The sequence below is a fragment of the Syngnathus acus genome, chromosome 5 (genome assembly GCF_901709675.1).
Source record: "Syngnathus acus chromosome 5, fSynAcu1.2, whole genome shotgun sequence".
Taxonomy (NCBI): domain Eukaryota; kingdom Metazoa; phylum Chordata; class Actinopteri; order Syngnathiformes; family Syngnathidae; genus Syngnathus; species Syngnathus acus.
This window is the reverse complement of record NC_051091.1, coordinates 4,071,451-4,090,520: the sequence shown is the minus strand read 5'-3', so window position 1 is coordinate 4,090,520 and position 19,070 is coordinate 4,071,451. Positions and strand designations below refer to the sequence as shown.

General features: G+C 41.5%; 4 protein-coding genes across 6 annotated transcripts; all 4 read left to right on the top strand.

The window, feature by feature from the left end:
* Positions 1 to 999: 999 nt before the first annotated feature.
* On the top strand, positions 1,000 to 2,852 carry LOC119123233 (red-sensitive opsin). The gene is made up of 6 exons (XM_037252161.1): positions 1,000 to 1,143; positions 1,464 to 1,760; positions 1,840 to 2,008; positions 2,071 to 2,236; positions 2,319 to 2,558; positions 2,638 to 2,852. The coding sequence occupies exons 1-6, from the start codon at positions 1,044 to 1,046 to the stop codon at positions 2,734 to 2,736; spliced, it is 1,071 nt and encodes a 356-aa protein (XP_037108056.1). The 5' UTR covers positions 1,000 to 1,043; the 3' UTR covers positions 2,737 to 2,852.
* Positions 2,853 to 3,023: 171 nt separating this feature from the next.
* On the top strand, positions 3,024 to 6,714 carry gnl3l (guanine nucleotide binding protein-like 3 (nucleolar)-like). Its single transcript, XM_037251780.1, has 15 exons — positions 3,024 to 3,089; positions 3,183 to 3,226; positions 3,400 to 3,504; positions 3,622 to 3,738; positions 3,845 to 3,928; positions 4,030 to 4,165; positions 4,275 to 4,378; positions 4,507 to 4,651; positions 4,960 to 5,047; positions 5,305 to 5,482; positions 5,588 to 5,730; positions 5,809 to 5,945; positions 6,097 to 6,263; positions 6,368 to 6,542; positions 6,624 to 6,714. The coding sequence occupies exons 1-15, from the start codon at positions 3,077 to 3,079 to the stop codon at positions 6,689 to 6,691; spliced, it is 1,704 nt and encodes a 567-aa protein (XP_037107675.1). The 5' UTR covers positions 3,024 to 3,076; the 3' UTR covers positions 6,692 to 6,714.
* Positions 6,715 to 7,007: 293 nt separating this feature from the next.
* tfe3b (transcription factor binding to IGHM enhancer 3b) lies at positions 7,008 to 12,758 on the top strand. 3 transcript variants are annotated; one of them, XM_037251784.1, is made up of 10 exons: positions 7,009 to 7,166; positions 8,121 to 8,346; positions 8,417 to 8,476; positions 8,552 to 8,641; positions 9,095 to 9,190; positions 9,892 to 10,003; positions 10,096 to 10,152; positions 10,258 to 10,333; positions 10,459 to 10,606; positions 10,767 to 12,758. In XM_037251784.1, exons 2-10 carry the CDS (start codon positions 8,155 to 8,157, stop codon positions 11,235 to 11,237), a joined length of 1,302 nt encoding a protein of 433 aa, XP_037107679.1. In that variant the 5' UTR covers positions 7,009 to 7,166; positions 8,121 to 8,154; the 3' UTR covers positions 11,238 to 12,758. The 3 variants fall into 3 exon arrangements, with proteins under 3 accessions (XP_037107678.1, XP_037107679.1, XP_037107677.1); XM_037251783.1 differs by having other exon boundaries at positions 7,008 to 7,166; positions 8,417 to 8,641; positions 10,099 to 10,152; XM_037251782.1 differs by having other exon boundaries at positions 8,417 to 8,641.
* A 2,234-nt stretch (positions 12,759 to 14,992) lies between these two features.
* On the top strand, positions 14,993 to 18,740 carry cxxc1b (CXXC finger protein 1b). The gene is made up of 14 exons (XM_037252310.1): positions 14,993 to 15,125; positions 15,493 to 15,608; positions 15,695 to 15,795; positions 15,887 to 16,026; positions 16,244 to 16,399; positions 16,565 to 16,711; positions 16,816 to 16,926; positions 16,986 to 17,164; positions 17,233 to 17,440; positions 17,525 to 17,635; positions 17,840 to 17,889; positions 17,981 to 18,077; positions 18,152 to 18,304; positions 18,396 to 18,740. The coding sequence occupies exons 1-14, from the start codon at positions 15,036 to 15,038 to the stop codon at positions 18,540 to 18,542; spliced, it is 1,806 nt and encodes a 601-aa protein (XP_037108205.1). The 5' UTR covers positions 14,993 to 15,035; the 3' UTR covers positions 18,543 to 18,740.
* The last annotated feature ends 330 nt before the right edge of the window (positions 18,741 to 19,070 follow it).

Below are 19,070 nucleotides of genomic sequence, written 5' to 3'. Positions count from 1 at the left end.
AGAAATTATTCAAAACGTGTCCAGCTTCCATCACGAGTCAACAACTACTTGGTTAACCCCGATAGCAGTGGTTATCAACTTGATACCCGTAAGCACCAGAGAGCTCCCAGGGACCACATGAGTAGCCCAGGGGCTTGTTAGCCAAATGATAGCTCATCAGTGATGGGATATTGGGATTTCCTTGGAATATGCATGTGATCTTTTCCAAATGTAAACAGTTGCCAAAATTTGTATCAATAAAGTTTTGCCGATTAATAGTTATCTCTTTTCTAATCATTGTGAGAAACATTAACATAATCATTGTCTGCATATCAATTCATATGATTATCAATAACATATTTAAAAATGTACAAATGCAATGAAACATTTTTTACCATACCAAACTGGGAATCGGCATTTTCTTATACCTTTGCAGAGATTTCTTTTTAAATAAAACTTGTTGCGATGATTTTGGTGCACGTGCTCAGTGATTTTGAATGTTGGTTCAATTTTTTACTTTTGACCTCTTTGAAGTACCATTCAATAGTTTAGTTGATTATCATAAATATAAGCCCCAAGGGTATATTCAGTTAAGAGACTTTTTTTTGCACAGTACAGCAAAGTAGGTAACACACATGTAGGCATGTAAGAAGGGAGTGACCAAATGGCACGTAACAGTAGTCTTGATGCAGACGAGTAATAATATCCAGTTTCAATCTATTTTTGTCCGGAGCGGGACTTTGAGTTCCAAATCCCAAATCCGTACAAACGTGCTACTTCCGTCCCACATTTGTGTTATGCTCAGTAACTGATCCGCCTGTTTGGTAAGAGGACGGAAATCTGCTTTGCAATGGGATTATTATGGCTTTTGGTGTCTTAAACCAATTACTAGTGGGTTTTAATTACAGTTGCAGCTCATTGGCTTGCGGATTGCTGCAACGCACCACCCAACGACTATGATTTGATTTTGCCTTAATCCTATCAGTTCTGAGAAGTAAACGTATAAAAGCTAAAGACAAGTGCAGGTGGGGAAAAATTGCAGAGGCGCTCCTTGTGCTGTCAAAATGGCAGCGGCTTGGGATAAACCGGTTTTTGCTGCCAGGCGATACCAAGAGACGACAAGGGAATCTGCATTTTCTTATACAAACAGCAATAATACCAGAGGTACGGTACCATAATTGTTTTAGTTCTTATGAAATCCGTAAGCCATTTTTTTTAAAGAATGGAGACAGCAAGTCTTGAGTGGGGAATTTTTGCACTTTTTTTGGGTCCCTTAGAGAAAAAAAAACATTTGAGGAGATGACAATGTTTTAGAGACTCTGAAACATTCGAGTTGAAATGATTTTTTGTGAACGTGTACAAAGCTATAATATTGACAATGCAACAGACTTTTTTGAATAGGTTTTGCACAAACTACTCAAATTGTCTTTCTGATCAAATCAAATGTATAAAATTACAATTTTTTTATCTATTTTACTCCCCAGATCCTTTCGAAGGTCCAAACTACCACATTGCACCTCGATGGGTCTACAATGCTTCAACATGCTGGATGATTTTTGTGGTTTTCGCGTCAGTATTCACCAATGGACTTGTCTTGGTGGCGACAGCAAAATTCAAGAAACTCCGTCACCCTCTCAACTGGATTCTGGTCAATCTTGCTATTGCTGATCTGGGAGAAACTGTTTTTGCCAGCACTATCAGTGTTTGTAACCAGTTTTTTGGTTATTTTATCTTAGGACACCCAATGTGCATATTTGAGGGCTACACTGTCTCAGTTTGTGGTGAGTCCCCCCCCAAAAGATTTAGAAGTTAAACTCCTTGTTCTGTCTCCCTTATTTGAGAAGATTGCTTCTTCCGTAGGTATCGCCGCTCTCTGGTCCCTGACTATCATCTCTTGGGAGAGATGGGTAGTTGTATGCAAACCATTTGGAAACGTTAAGTTTGATGCCAAGTGGGCTACAGGTGGAATTTTGTTCTCTTGGATCTGGTCAGCCGTATGGTGTGCTCCCCCAATCTTTGGATGGAGCAGGTATGATATTCACATCACTGTGCTGACAGTTGACACAGAAACCAAGAATTGTGTCATATCAGGTATTGGCCTCACGGATTAAAGACGTCCTGCGGACCTGATGTATTCAGCGGAAGTGAAGACCCCGGCGTTCAGTCCTACATGATTGTCCTGATGATTACTTGTTGCTTAATCCCACTGGCTATCATTATTCTCTGCTACCTTGCAGTGTGGTGGGCTATCAGAACTGTACGTTTGTCAAATCAACTACATGATACTGTACGTGATAGTTCCCAGCCTGGGTCTAACGGTTTCCATTTCTTTGTCGCAGGTTGCCTTGCAACAGAAGGAATCGGAGTCCACTCAGAAAGCAGAGAGAGAAGTATCCAGGATGGTGGTCGTCATGATCGTGGCTTATATTGTCTGCTGGGGACCTTACACCTTTTTTGCCTGCTTTGCTGCGGCAAATCCTGGATATGCTTTCCATCCTCTTGCTGCAGCGATGCCTGCATACTTTGCCAAGAGCGCAACGATCTACAACCCGATCATCTACGTTTTCATGAATCGACAGGTAATGGGCAACCTTAATGATTGTAGTCACAATCAATACTTTATTCGACAAATAATTCTGGGGGGGTTTCTTTCATCAGTTTCGCACGTGCATCATGCAGCTCTTTGGCAAACAAGTTGATGACGGCTCTGAAGTATCCACGTCAAAGACAGAAGTCTCCTCTGTGGCTCCTGCTTAAAGTGCTTAGCTACCGAAGATTTGGGAGCCGTCATATTTATTGTTTATTTTTGCTTACAAATGTTTGTCTAGTATAAGCTTTCTTGCAAATGAAAAATAAAACAAAAAAAGCAGGCATTCAATCTCTTAATTTCTTTCTGTTATCATTCACAGGATGTTGCACTCATGATTTCGTACCAATAAAAATGCACGAGTATTTTGTATAATCTTTTAAACAGCGTCTCCAAACAACGATAAGTGGGTGTTATAAGAGTTTTATTTTGAAATTCCGGAAGTGACGCTAGGAATGTTGCGCATGCTCACATTATTGTAGCACACGTGAACGCGGTGTGGTTGGAGCTATGTCTAAATCAAGTGCGTGGAATTTTGTTATGGACTTTTGTCCCTAAAATCAACTTTAAACGAATTAATTTGCATATTGTTATATATCTGATTTGTATTTTACAGAACAAAAACGAGCTAAACGCCTTGTTTTTTTGGGGAAACGCAAGGTACGTGTATTCTTTACACTTATACTTTTAACTTTTAGTGTTGACGCTTACTCAGTCAAAAATAAAGTAGATGGCTGATTACGTTTAAGTGTGTTTTTGTAATTATGCGCTATCATATTTGATGGACCGAAATATATGTGTGTTTATAACAAACAAATGCTATAAAAACACAGAATAACGATGGGAAGAATGCTGATGCTTCAGGTGCCACAAATTCTAAGGCGTCACATCTGCAACATGGCAAGGACAGAAATCCAGAAGAAATAAGAAAGCAAAGGGTAAACTTTCACCTTCACTCCGATACAAGTCTTAAGTAATTTATCACAGTTTCATGCAGAACACTGTTGTCGCTTAAATAAAGTTGTGTTTTATTTTTGTTTGTTGTAACCCATAAGCTTCAAGAACTCCAAGAAAAGCAGAAGATCTCCAGAGAACAGCAATTGATGAAGAAGAGGAATTTGCAAAGCTTTCATAATGACATCCTTCAGAGACAGAGAGAGTTTGAGCAGAGGGTAAATAAAGTGCCATTTTGAGGACAAGGACCACAATTTGGCATCACAGATGACGACTATAATTGTATCTGCTGTCATCTATATTGCCCTCTTTGTGTTTTCACAGGAAACAGAGATGCAGAGTTTGGAAAAACATGTGCACTTTGAAAATGAGAATTCAAGAAAAGCATATTATAGAGAATTTAAAAAGGTCATTTTCCAATTTGCCTTCCACCTTGCTGTGTACACAGCTGTTATGCCGAATGCCGAGCTTTGTAATGTTTTAAATATCTTTTAATTTCTGTCTTAAAGGTAGTGGAGGCTTCAGATGTGATCTTAGAAGTTTTGGACGCACGTGACCCACTTGGGTGCAGATGCCCTCAGGTTGAGCAGGCAGTCATTCAAAGTGGAACAAACAAAAAGATTGTGTTAGTGCTAAATAAAATTGGTAGGCTCCACTCAACACATTTAGAGAATTTTCTTTTAAATGTAAAAAAAAATTCTCCAGATGTTTAAAATAATCCTTGGACTTGTCTGACGCTTTATTACGATTCTAGATTTAGTGTCAAAGGAAATTGTGGAGAAGTGGATTAAATATCTGCGAAATGAGTTTCCAACAGTGGCTTTCAAGGCATCTACTCAACAGCAGTCCAAAAACTTGGTACATGTCACACACACATCTGGCTACACTTTTTTTTTTTCTTCACTGTATACAGTCAACCAAAAGGTTCTTGTCACTGTTCTGAGTCCTATATTACACTTGACGCTAGTTTTGCCTGTATTCATCAGAAACGCAGTAATGTAAAGGTGACTCAAGCCACCACAGAGCTCCTCAGCAGCAGCGCTTGTGTTGGTGCAGATTGCTTGATGAAGCTACTCGGCAACTACTGCCGCAACCTTGATATAAAGACGGCTATCACCGTCGGTGTCGTAGGTAAGCACCCACGACAGTTGCATGATAGCTTCACATGTTGTACGGTGATATTAGCATAGCAAAGATGACACTTACTCACACCTACGAGAGTCGTCAATTAACGTATGCAATGTTTTTGAGAACATGGGGAAACAACAAAACAAAAGAACACGATGGCTCAGAATCTCTTGCTGTGAGGTGGAAATGCTTCCCACTAGGTGTCTGTGCTGCCCGCAAAAACAATGAGCAATGATAAACTTTCTAAAAAGGAGGGAAGCTCTTGTTCCATGACGATGATGATCTTTGTAACTTTGGCTTCTGTTTTTCAGGTTTTCCTAATGTGGGAAAGAGCAGTTTGATCAACAGTTTGAAACGTGCAAGAGCATGCAGTGTTGGAGCAACTCCTGGTGTCACCAAGTAAGTAATTCAGTGAAGCATATTTGATTGGTGACACCTTTATTATCATAGTCACCACTTTTCATTGGATGTTTTGCATATCCATCCTCTACCAAGCAGAGGTACCTGGAAAAAAAATCTCAAATAAGAAAAATAATGAACCTGCTATGTACCGTATGCTATATCCGGTTCAAAAGTTAACATTTAGTTTTTTCCAAAATACCATTGTCGTTGTGTTCACAAGTTTTTTTTAAAGATGAATTTGCTTGATTATGTAGGTGCCTTCAAGAAGTGCACTTGGACAAACACATCAAGCTTCTTGATTGTCCTGGCATCGTCATGGCAACGTCAACAAGTGACGCTGCAATGATTCTTCGGAATTGTGTAAAAATTGAACAGTTGGTTGATCCAGTTCCTCCCGTTGAAGCCATCCTGCGACGTTGCAACAAGGCACAAGTATGTCGTTTGCGTTCATACCCTTGTTATGCTGACAAAAAAATAAAAGTTGTAAGTGTTGCACACCGTGACACAGTGCTGTAATACATTTTCATGGCTGTGCAGATTCTCCAGCACTATGGAGTTCCTGACTTTCACACAGCTTTGGAGTTCTTGGCATTGCTAGCGCGGCGGAAGGGGAAACTGAGAAAAGGCGGGCTACCTGACACTGACAAAGCCGCAAAAAGCGTATTAATGGACTGGACAGGGTGGGTCAAATGTTTGATTTGTTTTTCAAAGCCCTACAAATGTTAGGGTACGTAAGTGTTAATTCAAGTCATCTTTAGGGGAAGGATCAGCTATTTCACACATCCCCCTGAGACACACACGCTTCCTATGCATGTCAGCGCTGAAATCGTGACAGAAATGGGTAAAGCCTTTGATTGGGATGAACTTGAAAAAGGAAATCAGGAAGTTCTTGCTGGTAAGATGCTCTTTTCACCTGAATCGAACTGTACAATTTGCTCTGGTAAATTGGTAGACTAAGCAGTTCACAAATGTTTTTGTTGATGTTTTTATGAATGAACTGAACCGAGGTGGGAGTACAAACCTGAATTTAATGCGTCATGTTTCAGATTCATCTTGTTCTGATGTTCAAATGGGATTCTGCATCGAAAGCAGGGGGATGACGAATGGCAACCAGGCTCAAGCTTACTTTCACCAAGAAATGGAAGGAGAGTTAGTGCAAGAGTCAAATTCTATAAATGAAACAGAATCAATGGGGGATGATCAGGATCCAGAGGTATGGAAAAACTTCAATGTGTATGGAATGTGGCTTAGTTTTTAATGGTCTGTCTTGTCATAATAAACCCTGCCAAATCAAGGTTATTTTATCTCATCCAATAGTTTGGAGCAATGACGGTGGAGATAAAATCTCAAAAGTTCAAGAGCGTATTGCCTAAAAATGGTCCTGCATCCAAAGCTCCAGATTTGAAGGATATTGTTAATGTAGATCCTTTACAACAAGGTCAGGCACTTCTGGCTGCTCGCAAAAAGCGGAAGAAGCAACAAAAAAGAGCTGGTTTGTGTCTTAACTTCAAGAATCATATTCCTATAATGTGTACTTCTATCTAACGTGATCTATTATATTTTTCCTCTACAGACAAACTTGGTACCAAGCTGTCAGACACCTTGACAGCTGCAATGGATTTCTCCTTTTGTGACAGTTGATTAAAGAAAGAATACTAAAATAGTTTTGGTCTGTTTGTTTTTTGTTTTTGTAATCCTTTTAATTTTTTTCAATTTTTTTCCAAGTTTCGGTGTCATGTTTAAGTCATAAATAAATAATTGCAAATTGTCCTTTTAACATGCTTGCTAACATGATGAGGCAATTATTTTATTATATGTTGTTTTCACAGATATAACGCCCCTCATAAGGAACCTTTATCTTTTGTGCGACCCACAACCAAAATTAATTTGACTCCCAATTTTAGTCAATAACGCGATCGCTTTCCCATTGGCAACAACTTCCGGGTAAAAAGTCGGGCGATGACCTCAGCACGTCGGCTCGAGGTAAACAACGCCGGATGGGACGGCCATAGCTAGCAGCAGCTGCTACTTTATGTCAACGACATAGAATGGACAGAAAAGCACAAGATCTACTGGATTCATGGCAGTGATCCTGTCGAACATTTGTGTTCTTGCAGTATGTTTTGAAGTTATATTTCTACTTTGAACGTGTTAACCTGGTAACGTTAGCCCCTTCTACAATCATAGCTAGTTGGCTAGCAAAGTAACAACAACTTTCGCTTAAAAAATAAGTCATTTTCTAACATACCTAAACACCAAAGCTCAGAATTTAAATTCGTACGTCTATATTGGCAACTGATTGATAACACGCACAACTAAACAAATTATCAGGTGCGTTATCCTGTTGTTTACAATCTGCACCTTTTATAATAGTTAATTGGGGCCTCCGACACTTACCTGTCGAGCCAGCACTCCTAATTTGTGACTGTGCGACTTCAATTTAATATAGTACATTAAATCGTTGTTCACACGGGATTTGAAGGCTGTTTCATTCTTATGTCACGCAGTTGCGTCAGTTTCCTTAAAGTGGAAATTTAAGTCATTATTGCCTACACATTCAGAACATTTTATGTGCGATTCACTTGATACTGCGTTGATGATTTCAAGCCCTGATCATATTATTTACTAACAAGATAGTTTCTCATACAGAGCTCAGCAGAACCCAGTCAATTTGCATGAAAAGTTACTTTTGTGTAGGTGTCACGTCAGGGATTTTAAAACATGCAAGGAATCTCCCATCAGTCGCCTTTTCATAACGACTGCAGTTTTATGGTCTATTTCCCCCCTTTCAATCATATGCCCAATGGGTCTTTCATAGTCATCACATCCCCCCACCTAACGGCACTGCAACCCTGATTAGATCAATCTTAGTAGTTTCTGTCAACAGACTGTTTGATGAAGAATTATCAAAACACTGGTTCTCAACCGTTATCACACGGGGACCCGCCTTTTTCTGTTGTAGCTCAATCGCGACCCACTTCAGTAGACAGTTCAGAGCAATTCCTCATGGTCAGTGTGAGACTCACCCCTTGCCCTGCTGTTCTAAAATGCTCTTTGGTTCTGTTTACAGCTTTATCCTTAGATCGTGATCGTCATCTTCAGCCATGTCGTCGCGTGTGTTGATGCGGCAGCAGCTGATGCGAGAGCAAGCTCAGGAGCAGGAGAGACGAGAGGCCCAGCAACAAGCCTCTGCCTCTCAGCTGCGGCCCACTGACTCCACTCCTGCCATCTCCGTCTCACTGCCTCCAAATGCCGCCCGCCCGCCTCCCGCACAGGTTCCCGTGGCGGTGCTGAAAGTAAGATTTGCTCGTCTGTCACATTGTCGAAAACGCAAGCTCTGAACTCCGCACCGCTCGACTGATGCAGGTGCAGAGCCACCTGGAGAACCCCACCAAGTATCACATCCAGCAGGCTCAGAGGCAACAGGTGAAGCAGTACCTCTCCACCACTCTGAGTAACAACGCCATTACTCAGACGCTCGGTGTATCGCCTGTGCCACAGTGCAGTTCGGCCCCCGAGGTGGCTCACACCGCCAGCAGCGCCCCCAACAGCCCGATGGCGCTCCTTAACATCAGTTCCAACAAGGAGGAAGTATGCCCGATTCCTTATTTTTATAACAGCGCTTTGCTGACGCGGCAGATGACACATTCTTGCCGAGAGTTGCGTCTCTGTTAACTTCCAGTGTGTGTTTTTGGAGAAGTTTGAAGTCAATCCTTCATCTCACTTTGCACTTAATTACTTTTCGTTTGTTCGACAGCGATGTGGCCCCAGGTCCCACTTTAACGTTGCATGCCTTTTGTTATCATATACTCGTCGTCCTGATGTCACAGTACCATGTTAAATACTGCACCAGTAGATTGACCATGCTGGTTCTCCACTTGCACGTCTGTGACATGAATCTGCCGATTTATTTTTTTTTTTTGATTTTTTTTTTAGTGCTTTATATTTAGTCCTTATTGTAAAACCTGCCCTGTATATGAGCTTAGAGTGATCATCTTTACTTAAGATTGTGCCACTTGTTTCCTGCCCCCCTTCTTTTTATAGATCGAAGATGTTATCGACGATATAATTAGTCTTGAATCCAGTTTTAATGACGACATCATTACGCTGATTGACTCGGGTCTTCAGTTACCAAGTACGGTAAGAACAATTCTGCTTCCTTTACTGAATGTGTGCTTTGACCTTTCAAATGTTCCTGCACTTTCACTAAGAAATGATAGGATATTATAAAACCCGTCTTTGTTAAGTATACATGCTTTGTTTTTCTTTGAATGGGGCGTCTTTTATCTCGATGGAATTGAGAAGCAGGAATAGCTGTTGGAGTGCTTTTGGCACGCACTTAGCATTTGTCACAAACGTGCTGCCTGGGCGGGGTTACTAGTGAGAATACACACAGCAAGAAGTCAGACAAAGGCTTTAGTACTCATCGAAACGTGCCTTGCAAAGCTACAAGGTTTACCGGCACAAAGGAATTGCGGAACTTTTGCCACTTAACAGAAAATGAGGATTATGGTGATGTTGGAAGAAAGAAAAAAGCAGCACAGCGAGGTAAAGCCACTTTGTAATCTTTCAAGTGGAGCAACGGATTGCTTTTACACGTATGTGCACCTTTTTGCGTGCTTGAATGATGGTAGGCAAAACATTTGTTGGACTTAAGGATGGCAATTTTTATTTCTTTGATAGCACACGAGATTGAATTGGGATCCCAGGGAGGTGGTTGCTTTAAGAGTTGAAACAAAAACGGGGAAGTTGTGCTTTTCACATATTGCGACTTCTCAAAAAGGCCGCTTCGGCAGTCGGCTCATGTTGCAGCCGCTTGATACTAAGTTTGTTTTATTTAGCTCCCAGGAAATCTTCTGGATGTGTACCACAGCCCTGGAATGGCAGCGCCCACCCTTACTGTCAGCAACTCCTGTCCTGCGGATCTTCCAAATATCAAAAGGGAAATTGCCGGTACGGTCAAACGTGTGCAATATGTCACGAAACTTAAACAGTGTGATCAGATTTGCCGAGGAATTTCCTGAAACACAATTTTTGTCTTTCAGAAGTTGATACCAAAGCTTTTATGAAGGAGAGGCAAAAGAAAGACAACCACAACCTTAGTACGTTGAGTTTTCTTGTCTGGTCACTTTGTTGTTATATCTTCTCTTGCTGCGTGACACATAACACGAACGATGCATCTTTCACTGTTTGTTGGTTTCTAACAGTCGAGAGGAGGCGGAGATTTAATATAAACGACCGTATCAAGGAGCTTGGTACTCTCGTACCAAAGTCGAGTGACCCGTGAGTGCTACTTTGATTTTGCAACCTTTGAATGAATGTCGTGGTGTTGTTGTTTTTGGGAGCCATCGAGTAAACATGTTATTTTCTGCTTCTGTGTAACTTGCTCATGCCTGCACTGTTAACAGTGAGATGCGCTGGAACAAAGGCACCATTCTGAAGGCCTCTGTGGATTACATCCGCAAGTTGCAGAAGGAGCAACAGCGTGCCAAGGATGTCGAGCTGCGGCAGAAGAAATTGGAACAAGCCAACCACAGTTTAATGTTGCGCATCCAGGTAGGTATTTCTTGGTCAGTAAAAGTTGAATTGGTAACCCAGGTGAATGTTGGTTTTATTTAGGAATTTTTGCCGAATGCCTTAGTATTCTGCAATTGATGTCATTTCAACATACATGACAGGCGTAGATGAAATGACTCTATTTTGGTGATGTTCTCAGGAGCTGGAACTACAAGCACGTGTCCACGGCCTTTCTTCCAACACCGCCAGCATCTCGCCCGGCCTGGGCTCCGGTCCCGGCCTGCTGCAGCAGCACCAGCAAAGGCTTGCCAATGGCCAGTCCCTCCATCCCGGCGCAGACGCAACGTCCGGGCTCACCCTTCTCAATCTGGGCGCGGCAGCCGTCGGACAGCCCCTGCCCACCGCCTTCCTCTCCCCGCCTTCCTCAGACAGTCCGGCCGGCGTGACCATCAGCAGCCCTTTAGACTTGGGCAGTTTGAGCTTTGCCGAGTTGGAGGACACCTCCGCCTCGGCGCTTTACCCAGACGTGGGCTTGGGGGACATTCTTATGGACGACGGGTGCACCCTGTCTCCGGAGGCGGCGGCCGAGCCCCTCTTCTCACCTTTGTCACCGGGCGCCTCGAAAAGCAGCAGCCGCAGGAGCAGCCTTGAGATGGACGAAGACTTGTGATGCGCACCGAGAGACGCAATCGCGACCGCAAAGACTCAATGTCTATTACGTTTGGTGAGTTTGCCAGTAGGACTGTTGAGCAGAAACGTTTTCATGTAAATACTCAGATCGAAATGTTAGTGAGACTAACTAAAACTCCACCCCACCCCTCCCTTGTCCTGGTTATTGATCCTATTTGGAGCTGGTTGAGTGCTTATATCTGGGTGTGTAAGTAGTAAGTACAATAATATAGTATTAAAACAGAATATTGTACGCTATAGGGATGCTTACATGTATGTTAACATGCTTACATGTTTTTTTTAAAGTTTAAGAGTAATATACATTTTGCTTGGATTTACATACACAGGGAAGATATATTGGCCTTATTAATGTGACAGTATTGACGAAAGCAAATAGATGCAGAAATATAGGTTTTATTTTTGGACAGGAATCAGGGTTTTCACACGTGTCCTCGTTGGGCTGTCGAGAGGGTCGAACAAAAGGGATATGCGTAAAGTGAATTGGCACATGGTGAAATATTTTTCCTCCTCACGGTGTATATAAGAATATTTTATTCTCCACCTATTTTTGCACCTTATGTTTTTGCAGTCTGTACACTCAGTGATCAGTTTTACTACTGTAACACACGTGGGTGCGTGTTGTTTTTAAGAGCTGCTGCTGCTGCTGCTAGTTAGCCAAAGCAGGACTTCTTAAAGTGTAGCTGCAGTGGAAAATACAAATCACTGTTCTATTTTTCAATATTTTCAGCATCACAAAAAAACCCCATCCGATCTATTTGTCTATTTTACAGTAGTACTGTAGTGCATCAATATTTTTGATACCTGAACAGTTGAGTGAGGTGTAGTTTGTTTTTTGTGACTAATTTGTGTTTGTGATTGTTCATCTCCATTAACTTTGGTGATCACTGGCTGATTTTACCAGATAGTTTGATTTTTTTCCTTTTTTTTTTTCCAGTTATTCCTTTTGGAGATGTCAAATGATTTATAAATTTGTTGTGTTCCAAGTCAATTTTTCTTTTAAACAAACCACTATTTTTGCAGTTATACTATGAAATACCGATAAACTTCAAAAAGGCATTTATTTCATCTGATGCATCATGCAACTTGAATGAATGTGTACTTGCCTATGCATGTTTTTCTAACACCCATGTACTGTATTTGACAATTTGTTTCAGAGTATATTTTTAAAAGTTGTATGCTTGGACTAGCAGCTCAATTAGTTTTGCAGGCACATTGACTAATGTGATTGGTTGTCCTCTCCTACTACCCGCAAGCACTCCAAGGCACATTTGTTTCTTCTTTTAGCTCAAATTAGCTAGTTTAGTGCCCCTGATTGTCCAATTCTAAAATCAAGCACCAAATAATAGACCCTGTTTTCCAAAACCTGAAGTGCATCCAACCTGTCACAAATATACAAACAACATTGTGTGTCACTTGTCAAATGCGCTTTTTTTTTTTTTTGGGTCATGGTCAATGGAGTGTCTTTCAGCACCTTTTAACAAATAAACTATTCTTTCAGGTGTTGAAGTGTGATTATCTGCGTGCTGCCAAGGTTAGTGGTAGAGCATTTGAGAGATTTCCATGGCTAGATCCAGGCATTCTGTTGCCTGGAGACAAAGGTCACAGCAACTGCAGTCACCTTGGCAGCAGCATGGTTCTGGACACGGGCATACATTACAGTGTTGAGTGATATTCAGGAGACTCTGTGCAGTGGTGGGCTCGCAGCAGAAAATTGAAGAGCACAGGCACTGGCAACACCCACTGAATGTGGCCAGTAAACAATCCAGTGGATGGCAGAACAGGCAGGCCAACAGGATTGGAGCGCACAGGTCTCAGGAAGTGCATGAAATGAGGTGAAAAAAATCATTTGAAGGAACGCTCAAGTGTTTTAGAAGTAGACTGGCCTTACCATCGTCATCGGGTGGCATCACGGTGAACGTGTCCGTTTTTAGTTCTTGACACTTCCTGGCTGATGTGAGTAACTCGTCGGTGCTGGAGAGCAGCAACGCGGGCAGTAGCTGTGATTGTTTCTCCACAGAACTCAAATCAGTTGCAGATCCTGCTTGAAGTGATTTGTTATTCGAGTTCTGAGTGTTCTCTTCTTGGGTCTCTGAATGGAACACGTCAGGACAGGGGTGTTAAACTCATTTTTGTCGCGGATTGTAGTCATAGTTTCATTCCGTTATGACTGTCAAAACCTTATATTATTTACAGTAGAGGCTACATGACACAAACTGATGAATAACTAGTTTTGAAATCATAGACTAGTAAAAACTGTTCAAATAGTTTAAAACGATGAATGGTAAAAATTGCTAGCAATATCTCTATTTTTTTAAAAAGTGAAGACAATTTGTAATTTTAGTAATGATTGATGTAAAATTTGTCTTCACGGGCCACCTAAACAGATGTGACAGGCCGTATCTGGCCCCTGGGCCTTAGGAGTAAGTCCCTGCTCCAGCTTTTGTGAAACAAGCCCAAATTCTGAGTTGGCCACTCACTGTAAAAATACCTGTTTCACCATCAATATAGCAGCTGTTCAATACACCGGGTCTCGCCAAATCAGTTGTTTCCGCATTTGAGTCTTCACATCCATTATCCAACTTCTCAAGATCGTCTGCAGGACTAGGTTTCGCATCCATGGTCATGTGTATTGCGTTTCACTTTCTTGGGGTGAAAATTGACTGAAGAGGATGTACAGGACAAAATGTGTTACACAGACATACCATATTACCATGAAAAAAAAATCAACATAAGCACATTCCCTGCATACACTGCATTGGCGTCATCAATGTTACTATTGAGTGACCATCATGGTAAAAGGCAGCAAGGTTAATCTATTATTAATATCCATTTTGGAAACATTTTTATGAAAGGCTGTGCTTCAATATGCTGACGACTATCTGATAATGTAAGTGAACTTCATTTCGCTATTCATTATACATTTTCTCAGGTGCCTTTGAAAGCTTGATATTTTAATTTTCAGATAAAATTATACACTCACGTCAGCCATCTGAAATATTTCATGAAACTGTCAAAGTACTCAAAAGGCATATGGTCATCTGATGGGATAAAATACATACTTGCATGTAATCTTTCCAAAATAACTTCAAATATTCAATGGAATTAATCACTGAAGGGACTGCATTTTTGTTTGGACACATTTATTTAAACCCACATACATACATTTATTTAAGACCACATATACAATTAAGCTCTCAATTTCACATTCCCTCCAAAAACAACAACAAAAACCAACAGATTGTACTTACTTGTTATGTCATTATTGTGGAGCCTCAGGCACAACTTCAATAGTTTTCCCTCTCTTGTGATATTGCTCTCACAATGCCATTAAAGAGTTCAGCAGTAAAGATGGAGCTACAACAAACGGAATCTCCTTCTGTCCCTGAATAATCTCCTCCCTCCTTTAGGTTTGGCGTGCACGATATGTGCGTGTGCACACGCGCCATTTGTGTCCTACGGACCTCGCTTTATTAAAAAAATAAAAATAAAAATCCAATTGTTAGTGCAGTATAATGAAACTTCCTAAGGATAGGTAATTTAAACGAAAGAAAGAAAGAAAGAAAGAAAGAAAGAAAGAAAGAAAGAAAGAAAGAAAGAAAGAAAGAAAGAAAGAAAAAAACCACTCACTCACTCACTCACTCACTCACTCACTCACTCACTCATTCACTCACTCATTCACTAAAAACGTCAGTCCTGTAGGTGGCGGTATTACATTTGCTGGTTGCCAAACGCCACGGACGTGACGTAATCAGCGTAGCTTCAATTCGAAGCTAGGGTAATGTTGGTTAGCTCGGTAAGAGGTCGCTGTAATTTGCTGTTCATGTCTTCTGTATTTCTTGGACGACCCCCAGGCAATTTAAATACGATGGTAAGGACTTACAGGCGTTTATTTATTTATTTGTATAAAGATAGGATAGGCTCAAGTAGTTTAGTTGTGTCGTAGACCGATATAAACATGGCCTAAGAGTACGCCGCCAAGAGTACATTCGCGACAGAAGTGATGATGAAAACCTGGAAACCGACCGAAATGTTAACTTGTGGTGTAACAACTCTCTTTAGTTGAAAATGATAATTGACCGGCACGAGCGTTAACCACGATTGAACTAATATATACTTTGAAACGATTATACAATCATTTTAAGTGGCTGTCAAGCAAGACTCTTGTGTACAATAATGTCAACAGCAACGTTGTCCCTTCAACGTACAGCATTGTAAAATTGTTTGCATTTTTCTAGGAAAGTGAAGCGTCTGATATTGATCCGGCACCGGGACCAGAAAGCGGTAGTATGGATGTGGAAAATGCCCCACTGTATTGTATTTGCAGGAAACCACACATCAACTGTTTCATGATGTAAGCACACCACTGCTGTTTCATCCCATCACCTAGATTCTGCTGACTGATGCTCTTAAATTAAATGCTGTGTTTGCTCCCCTTAGTGGCTGCGATAACTGCAATGAGTGGTTCCATGGAAACTGCATTAATATAACAGAGAAGATGGCCAAGGCTATTAGAGAGTGGTATTGCATGAGATGCAGAGGTGATCCCTCCAAATAGTTAGCCTTTCTTAGTCACATTCATCATGCGACTAAGTAAAGTAGAAGTCATTGTTCTTTCCTTCTTTGTACAAGACGAAAACCCCTTGCTGGAGATAAAATACAGAAAAGAAAAGAAAAGCAGAGAGAGGGAACCAGACTCGGATCAAACTGAAAGACAGTACAGCACCCCAAGTACGCCGGACTACAGGAGTGAAAGGAGGCGTGGCTCAAAAGTGAGTTTTCCAATTGTCCAGATTTAAAAAAAAAAAAAAAAAAAAATTATTTGATTACAGTGCCATCATAATTAACATCCGTCAGACTGATTGTGTTGAATATAACAATATAACATTGTTATATTAAGATTGGTCGTCAAGAGAAGCATGAATGAAATGGCATTCTAAAGCTTCCTAAACTAAGCTTACCAAGCGCAAATTGTCTTCTGTGTTTCAGGTGAAGCGTTCGGTGCGAATGTGTGGCGAATGTGAGCCCTGCAGAAGGACTGAAGACTGTGCACAGTGTGACTTCTGCAAAGACATGAAAAAGTTCGGAGGTCCCAATAAAATCAGACAGAAGTGCAGATTTCGACAGTGTGAGGTCCGAGCAAGGGTATGTTTTTAAAAAAAAACAACTGTGCCGTTGAATTCTGAAAATCAAGGCAAAAATAATGTTATTCTTTCAACAAAGTTGGTTTAAGTTGTCGAATTGTCATTTTAATTGCACCCGGTCTTCTTTTGCATGAAGCATAAAGCAATTGCTTCTTGTTTCATACAGAAAATGCTTCGTGTGAAAGAACAGGAACAATATCTGCGCGAAAGAAGAGAGAACTACCACCGCAGACGAAGGCGTTACTCTGACGACTATGACAGTGAGGTCGATCTCTACCGGCAGTACAAAGCGGCAGGGCTTCACGGCAGCATGGTAAGCACACCAACTGGGAACTTTTAAAAGATGTTTTGGCTGCAATTTCATGCTGAACCCATCTTCCGCTGTTTTTTTGTTGTTGTTTTTTTTTTTTTTATTAGGGGTGGGCGACTGATGACGATGACGACGAACTGCTTTTCGGTCGCGTCTTGCGAAAGAAAGCTGTGAAAGTGAAGCACGTCAAGAGACGAGAGAAGAAGTTTGACAAGAAAGTAAGCAATCAGCAGTTGTCTTGTGACATTACGTATTAACATGTTCTTCATCTGTTTAGAAAGAGTCGCGGCGCCACAAACAGAAGCAAAAGCACAAGGACAGAAGCAGACATAGTGACAGGGGTGACGTGCGGGATCACGCCGGGCGTCATCAGTGTCTCGGGCCCAACTGCGTTGAGGCTTCAAGAGCAAACTCCAAATACTGCTCGGAGGATTGTGGCATGAAGTTAGCCGCCAAGTAAGCGCTTTCCGTTTTCATTTCCCATTCTGGTCATTTGTCGAATGCGTTTTTACGTCTGTCCACAGTCGAATCTACGAGATACTCCCTCAGCGTATCCAGCAGTGGCAGCAGAGCCCGTGCATTGCTGAAGAGCACGGTAAAAAGCAGCTGGAGCGCATTCGCAAGGAGCAGCAGAATGCTCGCTTGCGCCTCACCGAAATGGAGCGTCGCTTCCACGAACTGGAAGGCATCATTGCCAAGGCCAAGCAGCAGGCGGTGCAGCAGGATGAGGAGGTGAGCTTGCTTTCCCCCCCCCCCCCAAAATGTGCTGTCACCGAGATTGTTTTTCACCTCCGTTTTCCATCGCCTGTTTTTCAGGTGAATGAAGGGGAGGGAGATGACACCGACCTTCAGATTTTTTGCGTGTCCTGCAGTCATCCCATCAATCCCAAAGTTGCACTTAGACATATGGAGAGGTGCTATGCAAAGGTGCGTACTTTGAACATTTCAGCCACCGTTTCAGAATTGAATGATAAAAGGTAAACAAAGGTGGACGGTTGCTGCTCTTGAATCGTTTTTGCAACAATGGCCCAATTCTTCGTTTTTTGCCTGCCATGCTAAAAAATGAGGCTCACAAAGAAGCGGTAGAGAAAATAGATGCATGATTAAGAATGTATTTTGCTCTTTTGACAGTATGAGAGTCAGACCTCCTTTGGTTCCATGTACCCGACAAGAATTGAAGGGTAGGTAAAACAAATGCACATGGAAAAAAAAAAAACCATTGTCAGTTCAGTTGATTCACAATTTTTGCTGTCGTCGTTTCTCTCTCCGTAGAGCGACCAGACTCTTTTGTGATGTGTACAATCCTCAAAGCAAAACGTACTGCAAGAGGCTTCAGGTTTTGTGTCCAGAACATTCAAGGGATCCTAAGGTTGGCCCAAGATTTCCGGCTTTTATTGGTATTTTCTTCTTTCCCCCTCTACATTTCATTCCCGATGTGTCCAGGTTCCTGTGGATGAGGTGTGCGGATGCCCTTTGGTGAAAAATGTCTTTGAGTTGATTGGCGAATATTGCAGGGTCTCCAAACGGAAATGTAACAAACATTACAACTGGGAGAAGCTCAGAAGGGCTGAAGTGGACCTGGAGCGAGTCAGAGTGGTGGGTATTTATTACTTTGTGTGGTCTAAAGGAGTGGACCCTCCTTTTTTCAGATAACGCAAGTTTGTAACTTAAATTTCTGCACCCACAGTGGTACAAGTTGGACGAGCTCTTTGAACAAGAGCGCAATGTTAGGACTGCTATGACCAACAGGGCTGGTCTGCTCGCATTGATGTTGCACCAAACCATCCAGCACGATGCTCTGACCACAGATCTTCGTAGTAACAAGGATAGATAGTGGAAACAATCTGCTTCTGATGACAAGTTTGCTGAAAAATGTCTTGCTTTAAATCAAAGCAATTTCTACTATCTGAATAATTATGTTTACGTTGTTGTATAATGATTAAGTTAAAATGGTAAAGATATATTTTCCCAACTAAATAAGATAGTGCTGTTTTTGCAATTGACACCTTAAATAAAGCTGTTGTTGATTTGCTTCAGTGTTTTGGATCAATCCTGTTGCGGTACCCATCCTAGTGTTGGACAAATTGTAGATATCTTTATAGAGATGAATATCGAGTGCGATGCACAAATCTCTCGACCCCCGTTGACAATTTTAGCGCGTGGCCACCGAAAGGTAAGAGGATGGTGGTCGTGGAGCTGTATTTTGCTTTAATATTTTTTCTGGTTATTTATGATCACATTATGTTAATAGTGTCTATTTTGCTTCATGTACATCACATTGTCCAATTATGTATTAATTGTATTGGCGTTTACCTTTCATTGTTTTTAATGTCTAAAGCCAGGTCGCCATTGCAAAATAGGA